The 16,445-nt window shown below is 41.8% G+C and overlaps 2 protein-coding genes across 4 annotated transcripts in view; both read right to left on the bottom strand.

Annotated features, from left to right (window-relative positions):
* Window positions 1-606: 606 nt before the first annotated feature.
* Window positions 607-7,698, bottom strand: LOC311038435 (proteinase-activated receptor 2-like). Of its 2 annotated transcripts, XM_084047961.1 has the most exons (3): window positions 7,530-7,698; window positions 2,486-2,601; window positions 607-2,392 (listed from the first exon to the last, which is right to left on the bottom strand). In XM_084047961.1, the coding sequence occupies exons 1-3, from the start codon at window positions 7,603-7,605 to the stop codon at window positions 1,337-1,339; spliced, it is 1,248 nt and encodes a 415-aa protein (XP_083904087.1). In that variant the 5' UTR covers window positions 7,606-7,698; the 3' UTR covers window positions 607-1,336. The 2 variants fall into 2 exon arrangements, with proteins under 2 accessions (XP_083904087.1, XP_083904086.1); XM_084047960.1 differs by having other exon boundaries at window positions 607-2,601.
* A 980-nt stretch (window positions 7,699-8,678) lies between these two features.
* Window positions 8,679-16,445, bottom strand: part of LOC311038434 (proteinase-activated receptor 2-like) — a 9,196-nt gene continuing 1,429 nt past the window's right edge. Inside the window, exons 2-3 of one of the 2 annotated variants that reach the window (XR_014600052.1) lie at window positions 9,113-12,528; window positions 8,679-9,081 (exon numbers count right to left, since the gene is read on the bottom strand). Coding sequence is in view for 1 of the 2 variants with exons in the window: in XM_084047959.1 (XP_083904085.1) it covers window positions 11,264-12,528 (1,265 nt within the window). In the remaining variant the exon portion in view is untranslated. Of the gene's footprint in view, window positions 12,529-16,445 lie in introns of both variants that reach the window. The other variant, XM_084047959.1, reaches the window with a different exon arrangement.

Genomic DNA, 16,445 nt, shown 5'->3' with positions numbered 1-16,445 from the left:
AGGGCCCTATACGCGTGGGTTATCCCAGCTTTTAACAAATTACATTATGACATAGCCACATCAATAAAGGCTTTTAACTTTTTTCACCAGAAGAGTGCCTTGGTTTTTATCCTTTATTGCACGTTTTCAGACCCCTAACAATAACAATGAGTACCTTCACTACACTTTTTTGAACTTCCGAGCACCCAGACCCTTTCTTTTTTTTTTTTTTTTACATTCTTATAACATCATGTGATATGCTTTAAAATGGTTTTGTACATTTCTTTTACGTTTCTTGCTCTGAATGACATTGAGTACAAAACAATGGTGTTACGACCCTTATAGCTAGGGGTGTAAAGGTCGCAACATAAACGAAAAGAACCACCACTAAGTGCATATAAATATTTATTACAAAAAAGTATAAAATGGTTACAAAGATGTGATTTAAAAATATATAGAAACGAAGGACCTTGATCTAAATAACAAACTTAACTACAAACAAAATCTAAAACAACACAATAAACACAAACCCACAGAAGTTAATAATCAAAAGAACAAAGCCTGAAACACAGGTTTGGTTTGGTGTCGTCACTGTCGTGTGAGAGGACGGGTGGACCATTTCCCCGCTGTGTCACTAGGGCTCATCAGAGCTGGCTAATCCATGGAGGGAACCATTTCCCTGCAGGCAGGCGGCTAACAGTCTCAGGTGATCAACATTCTAACATGAATTTGCCACAGGCAAGTGTCAGTCAATTTGACAAACAGGCCTCAGTCTCCAGACTCTCCACCTCAGAATACAACAGAAACACAAAATACAAGCAGCAGTACAAAATATCAAATTCTAGTACAAGTAATATAACCACCAAATAATTATGCAACACAAGATAAAAATAAGGCTGGCCGTAACAAATGGACAGACGTTATTGAAGTTAAACAGTTTTTGGATACAATTCTTTGCCCATTATTCTATATATTGTTGTGTCACCTTTGGTATCACCTCAGCCAACTTGAAATATTGATGGGGGAACTAACGAAAAAGTACCAGGTTTGGAAAATCAAAAACGAGGGTACAGCAAGTAACGGTGAGTTAAGCTGGTATTGTGTAGCGGAAAAGTGACTGTCACAGTGCACACGGATGGGGGTGATGGTTCCTCTTTTGCAGAAGTTATCTATTGCTGTACCTGGTTTCATCCAATGTTTTCACACTGTATCTATTGTTATGAAGAGTGCTATTTATTCTTCCCCACTGTAACAAGGTGAACATAACAGTATTGGTGGGTCAGGAACAGAATAGGAAGAACAGGCAGTGCACAGACGACAGTATCCCATATCGTATACCAGTGTCTTCCCAGAGTCCTCACTCTCCTCTGTTTGATAAGCAGCTACTGCTGTCTGTATTCCCAGGCACATAGGGTTTGTTATTCCTGGAGTATTTCTCCACAGACTCTATACTCTCCGCAGTTCTCCTGCTCCTACAAAGCAGTGTGTTCTTCACATCCTTTCTGAAGTCATCTGACACAAAGTAATAAATAAAGGGGTCTAGACAACTGTTAAGGCTGGCCAAACACAGAGTGGTGATGTAGAAACCATATCCATTATTTATCTTGTCAATGCTCAGCAGATAGTAATGAATCACCAGCATTATGTTACTGGGGATGAAACACACTAGGAATGTCACCAGTACTGTCACCATCAACATCAAAGTTTTGTGACGGTTCTTTACTGCTGTTCTGTCTACGTTACGTACCATCTTCTTCTCCAAGTACCGGAACAGAAGGACATAGGCCACAACAATCACTATGCAAGGAATAAGAAACACAACGGTGGCCATTAACATGAAGTAGTAATAAGGGTACTTGACAGAAGCGAATGGGTTGGTTATGTTCCATATGGCACTGACATCATGGCAGGTGGTAATATTGAGGTCTGTGACTCTAACTGTGTGATCATACTGGTATAGAGGAATGGTGGTGGTCCAGATGAAAACCCAGATGGTCACACAGACACCAATTGCCACTTTGTTATTCCCTTTCTGCTCACAAAGTGCTTGAGTGCACCTCTGTACACTCAGACAGGCAATGAAAAGGATGGAGCAGTACATGTTCCCATAGAAGAACCCCACCAAGACTTTACACAGCCCCTCTCCATAGATCCAGTCATTTCCATTAAAGTGGTAAGCGATCTTCAGGGGGATCCAGATGACAAAAAGCACGTCAGACAGAGCCAGGTTGGCCATGTAGATCGCTGATGGATGCTTCTCCTTGGTCCTAAAAAGAAACACCCACAAAGCCATGGTGTTGGCAGGCAGGCCCACAACAAACACTATGATGTAGAGGATGGGGAGGAAGATGGTGGTCAGATGGCTCGTCAGTGTGTCAATTGTTGCTTTATCCACACAAACTAGGACCTGATCCTGGGGGTTTACAACAACAGGAGTGAGACCACAAGTGTGGTTTCCTTTAAAAGCTGTTGCATTATCCACACTAACTTCTTCATCTCCATTAACTCTACTAACAATAATGTTGTAGTTCAACACAACCCCTCTATGACCACGTTGTATTGGTCCTCCAATGTCATCTGTTTCATTATCCACATGCTTAATGGAACTGTGACCTTTTTTTCCTATAAGAAAGCAGACATACACAAAAAGTAAACTTTACAGTTTAAATTAACAGAGATAACTTAAAAGGATATTTCACTTTCACTTTTTTTGTTTGGGGTCATTTTAACGTCTACTCGGGCTTTTGTGAGCACCCCAGACAGTTTCTAAGTTGCTTGATTCAGTATTTAGACATTTGATATTCATTTTGCCTATATAAACCCATTGTAACTTCAAACTCCATTTTAACCATGTTAGTCTCATTGAAAACACATGTCCTTCGTTCTGGTGATTGATATTGGCCTTGTAACGAGGGGGGGGGCGTGTTTTTTCAAATACTTTTTTTTAATGAAAAACAAAAAGATACAATAAGAAATAACATAAAATGAATACGTGAGGGCCCCTCACGTATTAGAAGGACAATACCAGTCACCAGAACCAAGGACAGTGTTTTCGATGAATCTATCATGGTTAAAATGAATTAGTTTATAAAGGAAAGGGGCTAATAATATAAATATCAAATATCTAAATACTGAATTAGTTAAAAAGTTGTCTGGGGTACACACAAAAGCCTGAACAGACGTTAAAATTACCCCAAATATGTTTGAAAGTGAAGTACTTCAAGAGCAGTACGACTCAAATTTCTTCAAGTCATCTATTTACCGATGCATGGTTCTTTTCTCTAGATAGCAATACAAAAGTTTTTCAACACATAGGAAAAAGGCATCTGTGCTGGTGGTACTTTTCATAATTGAACAGCAACCCTCTTCATTATATTTCTAGTAACGTTATATGACAATACATTTCATGCTTGAAGATACATTTCATGCTTGAAGATATTCTCATGCCTCATGCCTGATAGGCTATGCAAAAATAAATGTAGGTTTTGTCTTCATGTGTGGGGTTGTTGTCAAAGGAAAATAGTCATACGTTGTAATACCATCTGGAATACACAGCATACACATCTATTTAGGTGATGTTTTATGTTTGTCTTCTCTTTGTCTTATTATTAAGGTGTCGAGGCCAATAGGCTCGAAGCCTTATTACATCTGTAGGAATTCATGATCTTCCGCCGGTTTTGCCAGTTCTGGCCTAACCGCGTGGTCACTTCTTATGAAATTCGGCAATATGGTAGAGGGCTATGCCAAACGGCGAAAACCCGAAACTCACAACCATTGGCCAAAGGGTGGCGCTGTAGCACTCAATTGAAAATGCCAACTTTGAACAGGTACAGCTCATGCCCTGTTCGACCTACAGCCATGAAACTTCGATACACACATGCGTCTCCTCATGCCTAACAACTTTCACTGTTTGACTTTTGACCTCTGACCTTTAGATCTCCCACCATTTCGAATTCTATGAAAAGCAGTAAAAAGCAGTAAAAGTCCATAGCTTTCTGGGATCTTTGAGCAATCTGTACGAAACTGTCTACACATGAACTTTGGACCAATGCCGACAAACGTGAGCAAGCGGATTTTCCATAAGTGAAAACGTTAAGCTTTTATAAGCCAATGAAAATTGCAGCTTTTATGACAATTATTCATCTGCCCCTAACACATACATGCAGACTCACATTTGTTTGACACTTTGCAATATTGTAGAGGGTCCTTCCAAGTATCACTGAAACCAATCTTACTCCAATTGGTCAAAGGGGGGCGCTATAACAATTTTTTGAAAATGCAAACTTTAAACAGGCAAAAGTCATTCCTCGTTTGGCCGACAGCCGTTAAACCTGCTTACACATGTGCCTTGACTCATGAGGAACACATGTATCACTTTGACCAGTAAGCTCTGCCCTTAGATTGTCTGCAATTTTGAGCAGTTTGAAAAACATTTAAGTCCAGGATTTCTGAGCAATTTGCGTGAAACTGTGTCAAATACATGTTTGAGGCCCTTTTTCACAGGCTCAGGTGTGTTGGTTCAATAGCTTGATCGCTTAATCATCTGCCATGAAACCATAGGGTAGCCGGTTCGAATCACACCTCAGGTAGACTTCATTATAATTGCATTGCACACAACATGACTATATCAATGAATACATGTGCAATTGTTAAAGATGACGAGAAATGCATACTTGAAAGTAGTTATTTTCAATGTATGACGTACTTCATTCGCCCTTTTGTTTTGTTTTCTTGGATTCTCCCTTTTCACTGTCCAAGGCTGTGTATTGGATAGCTCCACCAGTAGAGTGTGAGTCTCATGTGCCGAAGGTCCCTGGTTCGAATCCCACTTATTACAGTTCACATTTAAATTACATTGTACAAAACATGACCCTGTTAATTCAGACATGTGCAATGTTTAGACAATAACACAAAATGCTTTTGAGAGTAGTTGTTTTTTATGTATGACATACTTTCTTGTGAAAATAGCCGATCTACAATCTCACACCTTTTTAGATAGCAACGCGTTCCGAAATATATTGAGCAGTTTGAAAAACATTTAAAACAAGGATTTCTGAGCAATTTGTGTGAAAGTGTGTCATGTGTGTGAACTCCCTTTTCACTAGTACAGGTCTGTTGGCCCAATGGCTTAATCATCTGCCTTGATACCGCAGAGTCGCCGGTTCAAATCCCACGTCATGCAGACTTCAACTCAATTGCATTGCACACAACATGATTGTATCAATGAATAAACATGCAATTGATAAATGAAATGCTTATTGAGAGTAGTTATTTTCAATGTATGACGTACTTCATTCCCTCTTTTGTTTTGTTTTGTTGGATTCTCCTTTTTCACTGACTAAGGCTGTGCATTGAATAGCTTGATCAATACACTGTTAGTCTCATGTGCCAGAGGTCCATGGTTCAAACCCCACTCGTCACAGTTTACATTTAAATTGCATTGTACAAAACATGACCCTGTTAATTCAGACATGTGCAATTTTTAAACAATAACATGAAATGCTTTTGAGAGTAGTTGTTTTTTATGTATGACATACTTTCTTGTGAAAATAGCTGATCTACAATCTCACACCGGAAGAACCTATAGGACGGAAAAACCTATAGATATCAACAGACACCATCAGGGAGGCCATATCTTTAGCTCAATGAGAAGAGAGGCAGCCTGTGAATCCATAGGTCGCTGGCTCGATCCCTGTCCCCAACAATGCGTTGAGGTGATCATCATTTGGAATTCCCCCTATTCCCATGGATTGGATCCACCCCTCTCACCTGCTCTCACTCATCACCAATCACACCTGCCACATGCACAGTACAATTTTTAGGTACTTTTACTTTACTACTCTACTCTACTACAATTACAGCAGATGACAGCTTTAGTTACTTGTTACTTTGCAGATGTAATTATTAATACAACACCTACAGTAACCACATACAGCCGATCTACAATGTGACGCGTTATGAGCTTGTATGTATATAATAAGCAACCCATGCTGTATGATAACTTACCACATATGAAATCCAATTCTGTCTATCCAATGGCTCAGTCTGTACTGTGGCCATAGCTGAGTGGTTAGTGAGCCCACCTAGGGAGCCAGAGGCCCTGGTTGCCCCAGGTACGATTCCAGGCCAGGCCAGCAAATGTGTCGATGAAATGAAATTTGTCCCTGAGCAAGACTCTTAACCCCTAATTGCTCACAGGCCCTCATTGGAAACAAGACCGCAAGGACTTTCATGAACGGACCTGGAATTATCCTTATCCTTTACACTGTCTACCCACAAGTCTATAGGTCCCTGGTTCAAACCCCAATTTAACCGGTCCAAATATAATTTACTGAACAAAAATCATGACTTTGTTAATTAATGCATGTTCACTTCTTCTCTCTCGCTCTCTCTCTTACTGCCTCTCTTTCTCTCTCTCTCTCTCTCTCTCTCTCTCTCTCTCTCTCTCTCTCTCTCTCTCTCTCTCTCTCTCTCTTTCTCTCTCTCACTCTGTCACTGTCTGTCTGTCTGCCAGTCTGCCACTCTGTCACTGTCTGTCTGTCTGCCAGTCTGCCACTCTGTCACTGTCTGTCTGTCTGCCAGTCTGCCACTCTGTCAGAGTCTGTCTGTCTGCCAGTCTGCCACTCTGTCACAGTCTGCCAGTCTGCCACTCTGCCACTCTGTCAAAGTCTGCCAGTCTGCCACTCTGTCACAGTCTGCCAGTCTGCCAGTCTGCCACTCTGTCACTGTCTGTCTGTCTGCCAGTCTGCCAGTCTGCCACAGTCTGTCTGTCTGCCAGTCTGCCAGTCTGCCACAGTCTGTCACAGTCTGCCAGTCTGCCAGTCTGCCACTCTGTCACAGTCTGCCAGTCTGCCACTCTGTCACAGTCTGCCAGTCTGCCAGTCTGCCACTCTGTCACAGTCTGCCAGTCTGCCATTATTCTCGAAACCGCTCATTGCTGCTTGCAGCTATATTTTAGATTATTATTAATATGAGTTGTTGTTGTAGTCAATGTTCTATGAATGTTCTCATTCATACTATGTTTAACATTTACATAATAAAATGTGAAAGTGTATAAGCTGTCTTAGAGATTGTTTACGGGTTAAATGTCTTGTATATTTTGTGCTTAATGTCTGGGAAAAAACAGGTTGACTTGAACAGAGAGAACATTTCATAGTAACAAAGCAGACAGCTGCATACTTTCTCTTATAGTTGTGTGGGGGGTCCAAATGGCTATAAATCACATTTCTACAACTGTTAGAGGCAGACATGAGTACATACTGTAGTATAGGATATAGGCCTAGTGTGGGAATTGGATTATTAGGACACATTTGCATACTACAGTTCAAATTGTTATTATTTTATTTTATTCAATTGCTTGGCCAATAAATTATTAATACATATTGATTAATGAACAACAACCAAACAGCAAAGGTCTCTCTTGTGGATCAAAGCTTTCTTATTCATTTATTCATTTTTAAATAGTTTCCCAAATTCCACAAACAATTCAATATTTGTCCTACAGGTACATAAAAACTGTTAAAATACATTGAAACAACTTCCAGCCTTACCTTTCCGCCTTGACGCATTTGATGTAGAACTCCAGGTCAAAAATAGAATGACCAACAATAATCCAATTGATTTCATGTCTGAGGTCTGCGTTTGTCTTGCTCTTCTCACTAGACTACTGTACCTTACGTATTTTATATAAAAGCCACACCCTGAATGCCAGTATCATATATCTGTGAGTACCTCCCCATTCATTCTCTCAAGAAGAGTAAAGCAAAGCAAAGTTTGTTGTTTACCCAGGGTGTTGGACTAAGTGCGGAACTTATTTACAGCCAGACCCTGCATGGAAGCCTTGCTCAAGGGCTATTCAGCGGTGATTCATGATTGATGTGATGAATTGGGGAATCGAACTAGGGACCTTCCGGTATCAAGGCCGCCCCTCTAACCACTAGGCCACCGCTGCCACCGTGTGAGTGTGTGCTGAGTGTGTCCTGAGTGTGTCCTGAGTGTGTGCTGTGTGTGTGTGTGTGTGTGTGTGTGTGTGTGTGTGTGTGTGTGTGTGTGTGTGTGTGTGTGTGTGTGTGTGTGTGTGTGTGTGTGTGTGTGTGTGTGTGTGTGTGTGTGTGTGTGTGTGTGTGTGTGTGTGTGTGTGTGTGTGTGTGTGTGTGTGTGTGTGTGTGTGTGTGTGCATCCTGAGCTGCAGGGCTGCCACAGGATGTGGGGGTTTTGACAAACTCAAATTCTCTGCAGTGAATGCACTGTGCATCTTGAATCTCTTGCTGATCACATCATCTGTTTTCATCAAGACAGAGTGTGAACATTCTGATCTGATCTTGATGGCCTTCCTGCCCTGGCATTTGGCCAAAAACAAAGTTGAATACCAAAGGTCAAGGGGCCTTGCTCCTAAAAAGATAACATTCCAGGCCTGCACAGTGTCTTCTCTTGGGTGCCAGCCAGGTCTGCCTGTGACGGCCTTTCTCGATCGCAAGACTGTGCTCACTGAGTCTGTACATTGACAGTCAAGGCTTTCCTTAGATCTGGTTCATTGTTCTATGATTTAAACAGTAATAATAATGTTACACGGTAGTGTGAATAACCAAATAAAAGGCTTCAGTTCTTGTAAGTGACCACAATTGGGAGACACCACACAAAACCACACAGAGGCAAGAAATCCAAAGTCAATGTTTTATTTTCTTTACTATATATACAAATAAAAGCAGAGCAGTGGAATTTGGGACAGGGGCGAAGGAGGGGAATGCATCAGTCCAATGTCTCTTTTGGTTGGGGGGAGGGGTCTTTCAGAGCCGTCCAGGGTTAAAAGCCATTAAAAGCACTGTAAAAGTCATTAATGCCACAGGTCCCAGTATTGAAATACTCCAAAAAATGACTCACTCTCCAACAGTGGCCGTTAAGGGAGAGCCTTCCAGCCCAGCAGCCTGCAAAAGAGTCGTTTATTCATGCCCTGAACCTGTTCAACTCACTTGTGCAATTGGGAGTCATCAATACTGAACTGATGTAGGGGATTTTGAACCAGGGGTCAGAGACAAGTGAAGTGACGCTTCTGTGCTCTATTGCGTCACATCTACATGTGACTACAGGTTCAACACATTTCTTCTCTGCAAGCTGCACACAGTGCACATTTTACAGAAACATGAAACCACCAAGTCTTAAAAAAGAAGCCAACCCGTGAAGGTATACAGTCTCCCCGGGAATGCGTTGTGAGCTTGTAGATCAGCTATTTTCACTACATCTTAAAAGTTTTGATTGTTTTTTTGTATTCATGAAATTATTTTAAAACCTATTTTTTTTGCCAAACATTTTAGAAAATCTTTTGAATTAATAATTAAAAAGTAAACAAAATGTAGGAACAACAAATAAATGGATATTTACTTGACCCATAAAGTTCGGTCTGCGACCCACAAATGGGTCCTGAGCCACTATTTGGGAAACAGTGTTCTATAGAAGCGTATGAGGTCACACTGATCATTTCACGTCAACACTCAGTGGAAACATGAGGGGGAAATAACTGCGGTTAGAGACAGCATGACAGGAAAACTGGTCAAATATAAACATGCAACGTGCACCTCAACGTTCCACGTAAGATATGACACAAATCAAATGCATTCATTCAACTGTAATACAAACACAACACCATGAAAAGCACTAATGACTAGTCGCCACTGTCGGACAGAAACCTCTTATGTCTGTCGTACTACTTTGTACGTACTTTGTCACACAAAAGTAGCAAACATTGCAAACTACATACTCAAAATGCAACAGTTTTTGACATTTTTTTATTTGAATCTGGAAAAGTAACAGACATATGAGTTTTCCACATGACATTATTGATATAACACCTACAGCAGTACTTTATGTTTACACTTTAATACCCTGGATTGAGCTAGTTACAGTACAGTGCATCTGATTCATGCTTTCTTGTTATTATGTCATTAACCAGGCTCTCATGAAAAACATCAAGCCATATGCAGTATTATGTTCTTTTTCTGATATAAGACCAGTTCCAAAATCTGGAGACCACTCAAAACCAGTCAACTACTGTGGCATTAATCTGACACGTATCATTTACGTCATCATTTACAATTTTTTCAAAATTGATGTGTCTGATAATCCCATGTGGGATGGGTCAAGAAATTGTCCAGACACGGAAATAAAACATTCATTCATTCATTAAAGGAATGACCAAGTCTGACTAAGTACATCTACTGACTAAGTCTAGATGTACAGCCTCATGATACTATAAACAGCATAGCATACGTATAGACGCTCAACAAAGCCGGATGCACCGCGGTGGATTTGAACCCCCAGCCTCCACGGTGGTGGGCAGGCACTTTACCACTGCACCACGCGAGTGCATATTTTGAATATTTATGAAACATTTTAACAACACAAATCTTATAAGGGGTTCCCTGGCACAAAGTATTTTCAGATGGGGGTCAAAAACATAATGCAATACAAAAGAACACACAATTCAATTAAAGATGAATGCAAATATCAATCAGGGTTTAAAAGTGGACCAATTCCCTTCTGCCGAAGCTAAACAGTCTGATGACCCCTGTGTCACAGGGCTCATCAGAGACGGCCAATCCATGGAGGGAACCAATGCCCCGCAGGCAGGCGACTAACAGTCTCAGATGATCAACATTCTAACATGAATTTGGCACAGGCAGGTGTCAGTCAATTTGACAGGCCTCAGTCTCCACCTCAGAATACAACAGAAACACAAAACACAAGCAGCAGTACAAAATATCAAATTCTACAAGTAATATAACCACTAAGTAATTATGCAACACAAGATAAAAAAATAAGGCTGGCCGTAACAAATGGACACACGTTATTAAAGTGAAATAGTTTTTGGATAAAATATATTGTCCATTATTCTATATATTGTTGCAAACGCTAACAGTGTCACCTTTGGTATCACCTCAACCAACCTGAAACATTGATGGGGGAACTACTGAAAAAGTACCAGGTTTGGAAATTCAAAAAGGAGGGTACAGCCAAGGTGAGTTAAGCTGGTATTGTGCAACGGAAAAGTGACTACCTGTCACAGTGCACACGGATGGGGCTGATGGTTCCTCTTTTGCAGAAGTTATCTGTACCTCGTTTCATCCCAAGTTTTCACACAGTATCTATTGTTATGAAGAGTGCTATTTATTTTTCGCCACTGTCACAAGGTGAACATAACAGTATTGGTGGGTCAGGAACAGAATAGGAAGAACATGCAGTGCACAGTCGACAGTATACCATATCGTACACCGGTGTCTTCCCAGAGTCCTCACTCTCCTCTATTTGATAAGCAGCTACTGCTGTCTGTATTCACAGGCACATAGGTTTTGTTATTCCTACAGTATTTCTCCACAGACTCTATGCTCTCCGCAGTTCTCCTGCTCCTACAAAGCAGTGTGTTCTTCACATCCTTTCTGAAGTCATCTGACACAAAGTAATAAATAAAGGGGTCTAGACAACTGTTAAGGCTGGCCAAACACAGAGTGGCGATGTAGAAACCATATCCATTATTTACCTTGTCAATGCTCAGCAGATAGTAATGAATCACCAGCATTATGTTACTGGGGATGAAACACACCAGGAATGTCACCAGTACTGTCACCATCAACATCAACGTTTTGTGACGGTTCTTTACTGCTGTTCTGTCTACGTTATGTACCATCTTATTCTGCAGGAACCGGAACAGGAGGACATAGGCCACAACAATCACTATGCAAGGAATAAGAAACACAACGGTGGCCATTAACATGAAGTAGTAATAAGGGTACTTGACAGAAGCAAATGGGTTGTTTATGTCCCATATGGCACTGATATCATGGCAGGTGGTAATATTGAGGTCTATGACTCTAACTGTGTGATCATACTGGTATAGAGGTATGGTAGTGGTCCAGATGAAAACCCAGATGGTCACACAGACACCAATTGCCACTTTGTTATTCCCTTTCTGCTCACAAAGTGCTTGAGTGCACCTCTGTACACTCAGACAGGCAATGAAAAGGATGGAGCAGTACATGTTCCCATAGAAGAACCCCACCAAGACTTTGCACAGCCCCTCTCCATAGATCCAGTCATTTCCATTAAAGTGGTAAGCGATCTTCAGGGGGATCCAGATGACAAAAAGCACGTCAGACAGAGCCAGGTTGGCCATGTAGATCGCTGATGGATGCTTCTTCTTGGTCCTGAACAGAAACACCCACAAAGCCATGGTGTTGGCAGGCAGTCCCACAACAAACACTATGATGTAGAGGATGGGGAGGAAGATGGTGGTCAGATGGCTCGTCAGTGTGTCAATTGTTGCCTTATCCACACAAACTAAGACCTGATCCTGGGGGTTTACAACAACAGGAGTGAGACCACAAGTGTGTTTTCCTTTAATAGCTGTTGCATTATCCACACTAACTTCTTCATCTCCATTAACCCCACTAAGAATAAAGCTGTAGTTCAACACAACCCCTCTATGACCACGTAGTATTGGTCCTCCGATGTCATCTGTATCATTATCCACATGCCTGATGGAACCGCGACCTTTTTTTCCTATAAGAAAGCAGACATACACAAAAAGTAAACTTTACAGTAGTTTAAATGAACAGAGATAACTTAAAGGGATATTTCACTTTCAAACATGTTTGGGGTCATTTTAACGTCTACTCAGGCTTTTGTGAGCACCCCAGACAGTTTCTAAGTTGCTTGATTCAGTATTTAGACATTTGATATTCATTTTGCCTATATAAACCCATTGCAACTTCAAACTCCATTTTAACCATGTTAGTCTCATTGAAAACACATGTCCTTGGTTCTGGCGATTGATATTGGCCTTGTAACGAGGGGGGCCGTGTTTTTTCAATTACTTTTTTTATTTATGTTTTATACTTTTTTTTAATGAAAAACAAAAAGATACAATAAGAAAATATAGCTGCAAGCAGCAATGAGCGGTTTCGAGAAAACTGGCAGAGTGGCAGACTGGCAGACTGGCAGACTGTGACAGAGTGGCAGACTGGCAGACTTTGACAGACTGGCAGACTGGCAGACTGTGACAGAGTGGCATACTGGCAGACTGGCAGACTGTGACAGAGTGGCATACTGGCAGACTGGCAGACTGTGACAGAGTGGCAGACTGGCAGACTGGCAGACTGGCAGACTGTGACAGAGTGGCAGACTGGCAGACTGGCAGACTGTGACAGACTGTGGCAGACTGGCAGACTGGCAGACAGACAGACTGTGGCAGACTGGCAGACAGACAGACAGTGACAGAGTGGCAGACTGGCAGACTGGCAGACTGTGATAGACTGGCAGACTGGCAGACTGTGACAGAGTGGCAGACTGTGACAGAGTGGCAGACTGGCAGACTGGCAGACTGTGACAGAGTGGCAGACTGGCAGACTGTGACAGAGTGGCAGACTGGCAGACAGACAGACTGTGACAGAGTGGCAGACTGGCAGACTGGCAGACAGACAGTGACAAAGTGGCAGACTGGCAGACTGGCAGACTGTGACAGAGTGGCAGACTGGCAGACAGACAGACTGTGGCAGACTGGCAGACAGACAGACAGACAGACAGACAGTGACAGAGTGGCACACTGGCAGACTGTGACAGAGTGGCAGACTGGCAGACTGTGACAGAGTGGCAGACTGGCAGACTGTGACAGAGTGGCAGACTGGCAGACTGGCAGACTCTGACAGACTGGCAGACTGGCAGACTGTGACAGAGTGGCAGAGTGGCAGACTGGCAGACAGACAGACAGTGACAGAGTGGCAGACTGGCAGACTGTGACAGAGTGGCAGACTGGCAGACAGACAGACAGACAGACTGTGGCAGACTGGCAGACAGACAGACAGACAGTGACAGAGTGGCAGACTGGCAGACAGACAGACTGTGACAGAGTGGCAGACTGGCAGACTGGCAGACAGACAGACAGTGACAGAGTGACAGAGTGGCAGACTGGCAGACTGGCAGACAGTGACAGAGTGGCAGACTGGCAGGCAGACAGACAGACAGACAGACAGACAGACAGACAGACAGACAGACAGTGACAGAGTGGCAGACTGGCAGACTGGCAGACAAACAGACAGACAGTGACAGAGTGGCAGACAGACAGACAGACAGACAGACAGACAGACAGACAGACAGACAGACAGACAGACAGACAGACAGTGAAAGAGTGGCAGACTGGCAGACAGACAGACAGACAGTGACAGAGTGGCACACTGGCAGACTGGCAGACAGTGACAGAGTGGCAGATTGGCAGACAGACAGTGACAGAGTGAGAGAGAGGCAGACAGACAGACAGACAGACAGACAGGCTACCAGGAGTATGTTTGTAACAAAGTAAGAATTCCAAATAATGATCACCTCAATGCATTGTTGGGGACAGGGATCAAACCAGCGACCTATGGATTCACAGGCTGCCTCTCTTCTTATTGAACTAGAAATATAGCCTCCCTGATGGTGTCTGTTGATATCTATAGGTTTTTCAGTCCGTTATGAACCAAGCCTCTGTTCTGCTAACTACTCTAGATTACTGGTTGACAAATATTTAGCAATAAAGTTTTGTTTTGTGTTCTTGGAATGGAAAGTAGTGCAAATAGTTGATCTACAAGCTGACAATGTGTTGCTATCTGAAAAGTTGTGAGGCTATTTTCACAAGAAAGTATGTTGTACATAAAAAAAAACTAATCTCAAAAAAGCATTTCATGTTATTGTTTAAAAGTTGCACATGTCTGAATTAACAGGGTCATGTTTTGTACAATGCAATTTAAATGTAAACTGTAATCAGTGGGATTTGAACCAGGGACCTTAGGCATATGAGGCTCACACTCTACTGGTGGAGCTATTGAATCCACAGGATCAGACAGTGAGAAAGGAGGATCTAACAAAACAAAACAAAAAGGCGAATGAAGTACGTCATGCATTAAAAATAACTACTTTCAAGTATACATTTCTCGTTATTTTTAACAATTGCACATGCATTTATTGATACAGTCATGTTGTGTGCAATGCAATTATAAGTCTACATGAGGTGGGATTCGAACCGGCAACCCTGTGGTTTCAAGGCAAATGATTAAGCGATCAAGCTATTGAACCAACACACCTGAATCTGTGAAAAAGGGCCTCAAACATTTATTTGACACAGTTTCACGCAAATTGCTCAGAAATCCTTGGTTTAAATGTTTTTCAAACTGCTCAATACATTTCGGAATGGAAACTAGTGAAAATAGTCGATCTACAAGCTCACAATGCGTTGCTATCTAAAAAGGTGTGAGATTGTAGATCGGCTATTTTCACAAGAAAGTATGTCATACATTAAAAAAAAATACTCTCAAAAAAGCATTTCATGTTATTGTTTGAAAATTGCACATGTCTGAATTAACAGGGTCATGTTTTGTACAATGCAATTTAAATGTAAACTGTGACGAGTGGGGTTTGAACCATGGACCTCTGGCACATGAGACTAACAGTGTATTGATCAAGCTATTCAACCCACAGCCTTAGTCAGTGAAAAAGGAGAATCCAACAAAACAAAACAAAAGAGGGAATGAAGTACGTCATATATTGAAAATAACTACTCCCAATAAGCATTTCATTTATCAATTGCATGTTTATTCATTGATACAATCATGTTGTGTGCAATGCAATTGAGTTGAAGTCTGCATGACATGGGATTTGAACGGGCGACCCTGTGGTATCAAGGCAGATGATTAAGCCATTGGGCCAACAGACCCGAACTAGTGAAAAGGGAGTTCACACACATGACACACTTTCACGCAAATTGCTCAGAAATCCTGGATTTAAATGTTTTTCAAACTGCTCAAAATTGCAGACAATCTAAGGGCAGAGCTTACTGGTCAAAGTGATACATGTGTTCCTCATGAGTCAAGGCACATGTGTAAGCAGGTTTAACGGCTGTCGGCCAAACGAGGCATGACTTTTGCCTGTTTAAAGTTTGCATTTTCAAAAAATTGCTATAGCGCCCCCCTTTGACCTATTGGAGTAAGATTGGTTTCAGTGATACTTGGAAGGACCCTCTACAATATTGCAAAGTGTCAAACAAATGTGAGTCTGCATGTATGTGTTAGGGGCAGATGAATAATTGTCATAAAACTGCAATTTTCATTGGCTTATAAAAGCTTAACGTTTTCACTTATGGAAAATCCGCTTGCTCACGTCTGTCGGCATTGGTCCAAAGTTCATGTGTATACAGTTTCGTACAGATTGCTCAATCTGTACGAAGGAAGAGTCTTTTTTACTGCTTTTCATAGAATTCAAAATGGTGGGAGATCTAAAGGTCAGAGGTCAAAAGTCAGAGTGTGAAAGTTGTTAGGCATGAGGAGACGCATGTGTGCATTGAAGTTTCATGGCTGTGGGTCAAACAGGGCATGAGTTGTACCTGTTCAAAGTTGGCATATTTCAATTGAGTGCTACAGCGCCACCCTTTGGCCAATGTTTGTGAGTTT

The sequence above is a fragment of the Gymnoscopelus microlampas genome (genome assembly GCF_963454915.1).
Source record: "Gymnoscopelus microlampas genome assembly, chromosome: 21".
In the NCBI taxonomy this organism is placed as follows: Eukaryota; Metazoa; Chordata; class Actinopteri; order Myctophiformes; family Myctophidae; genus Gymnoscopelus; species Gymnoscopelus microlampas.
Note: the sequence above shows the minus strand (reverse complement) of the source record. Positions and strands in the feature narration are given on the sequence as shown.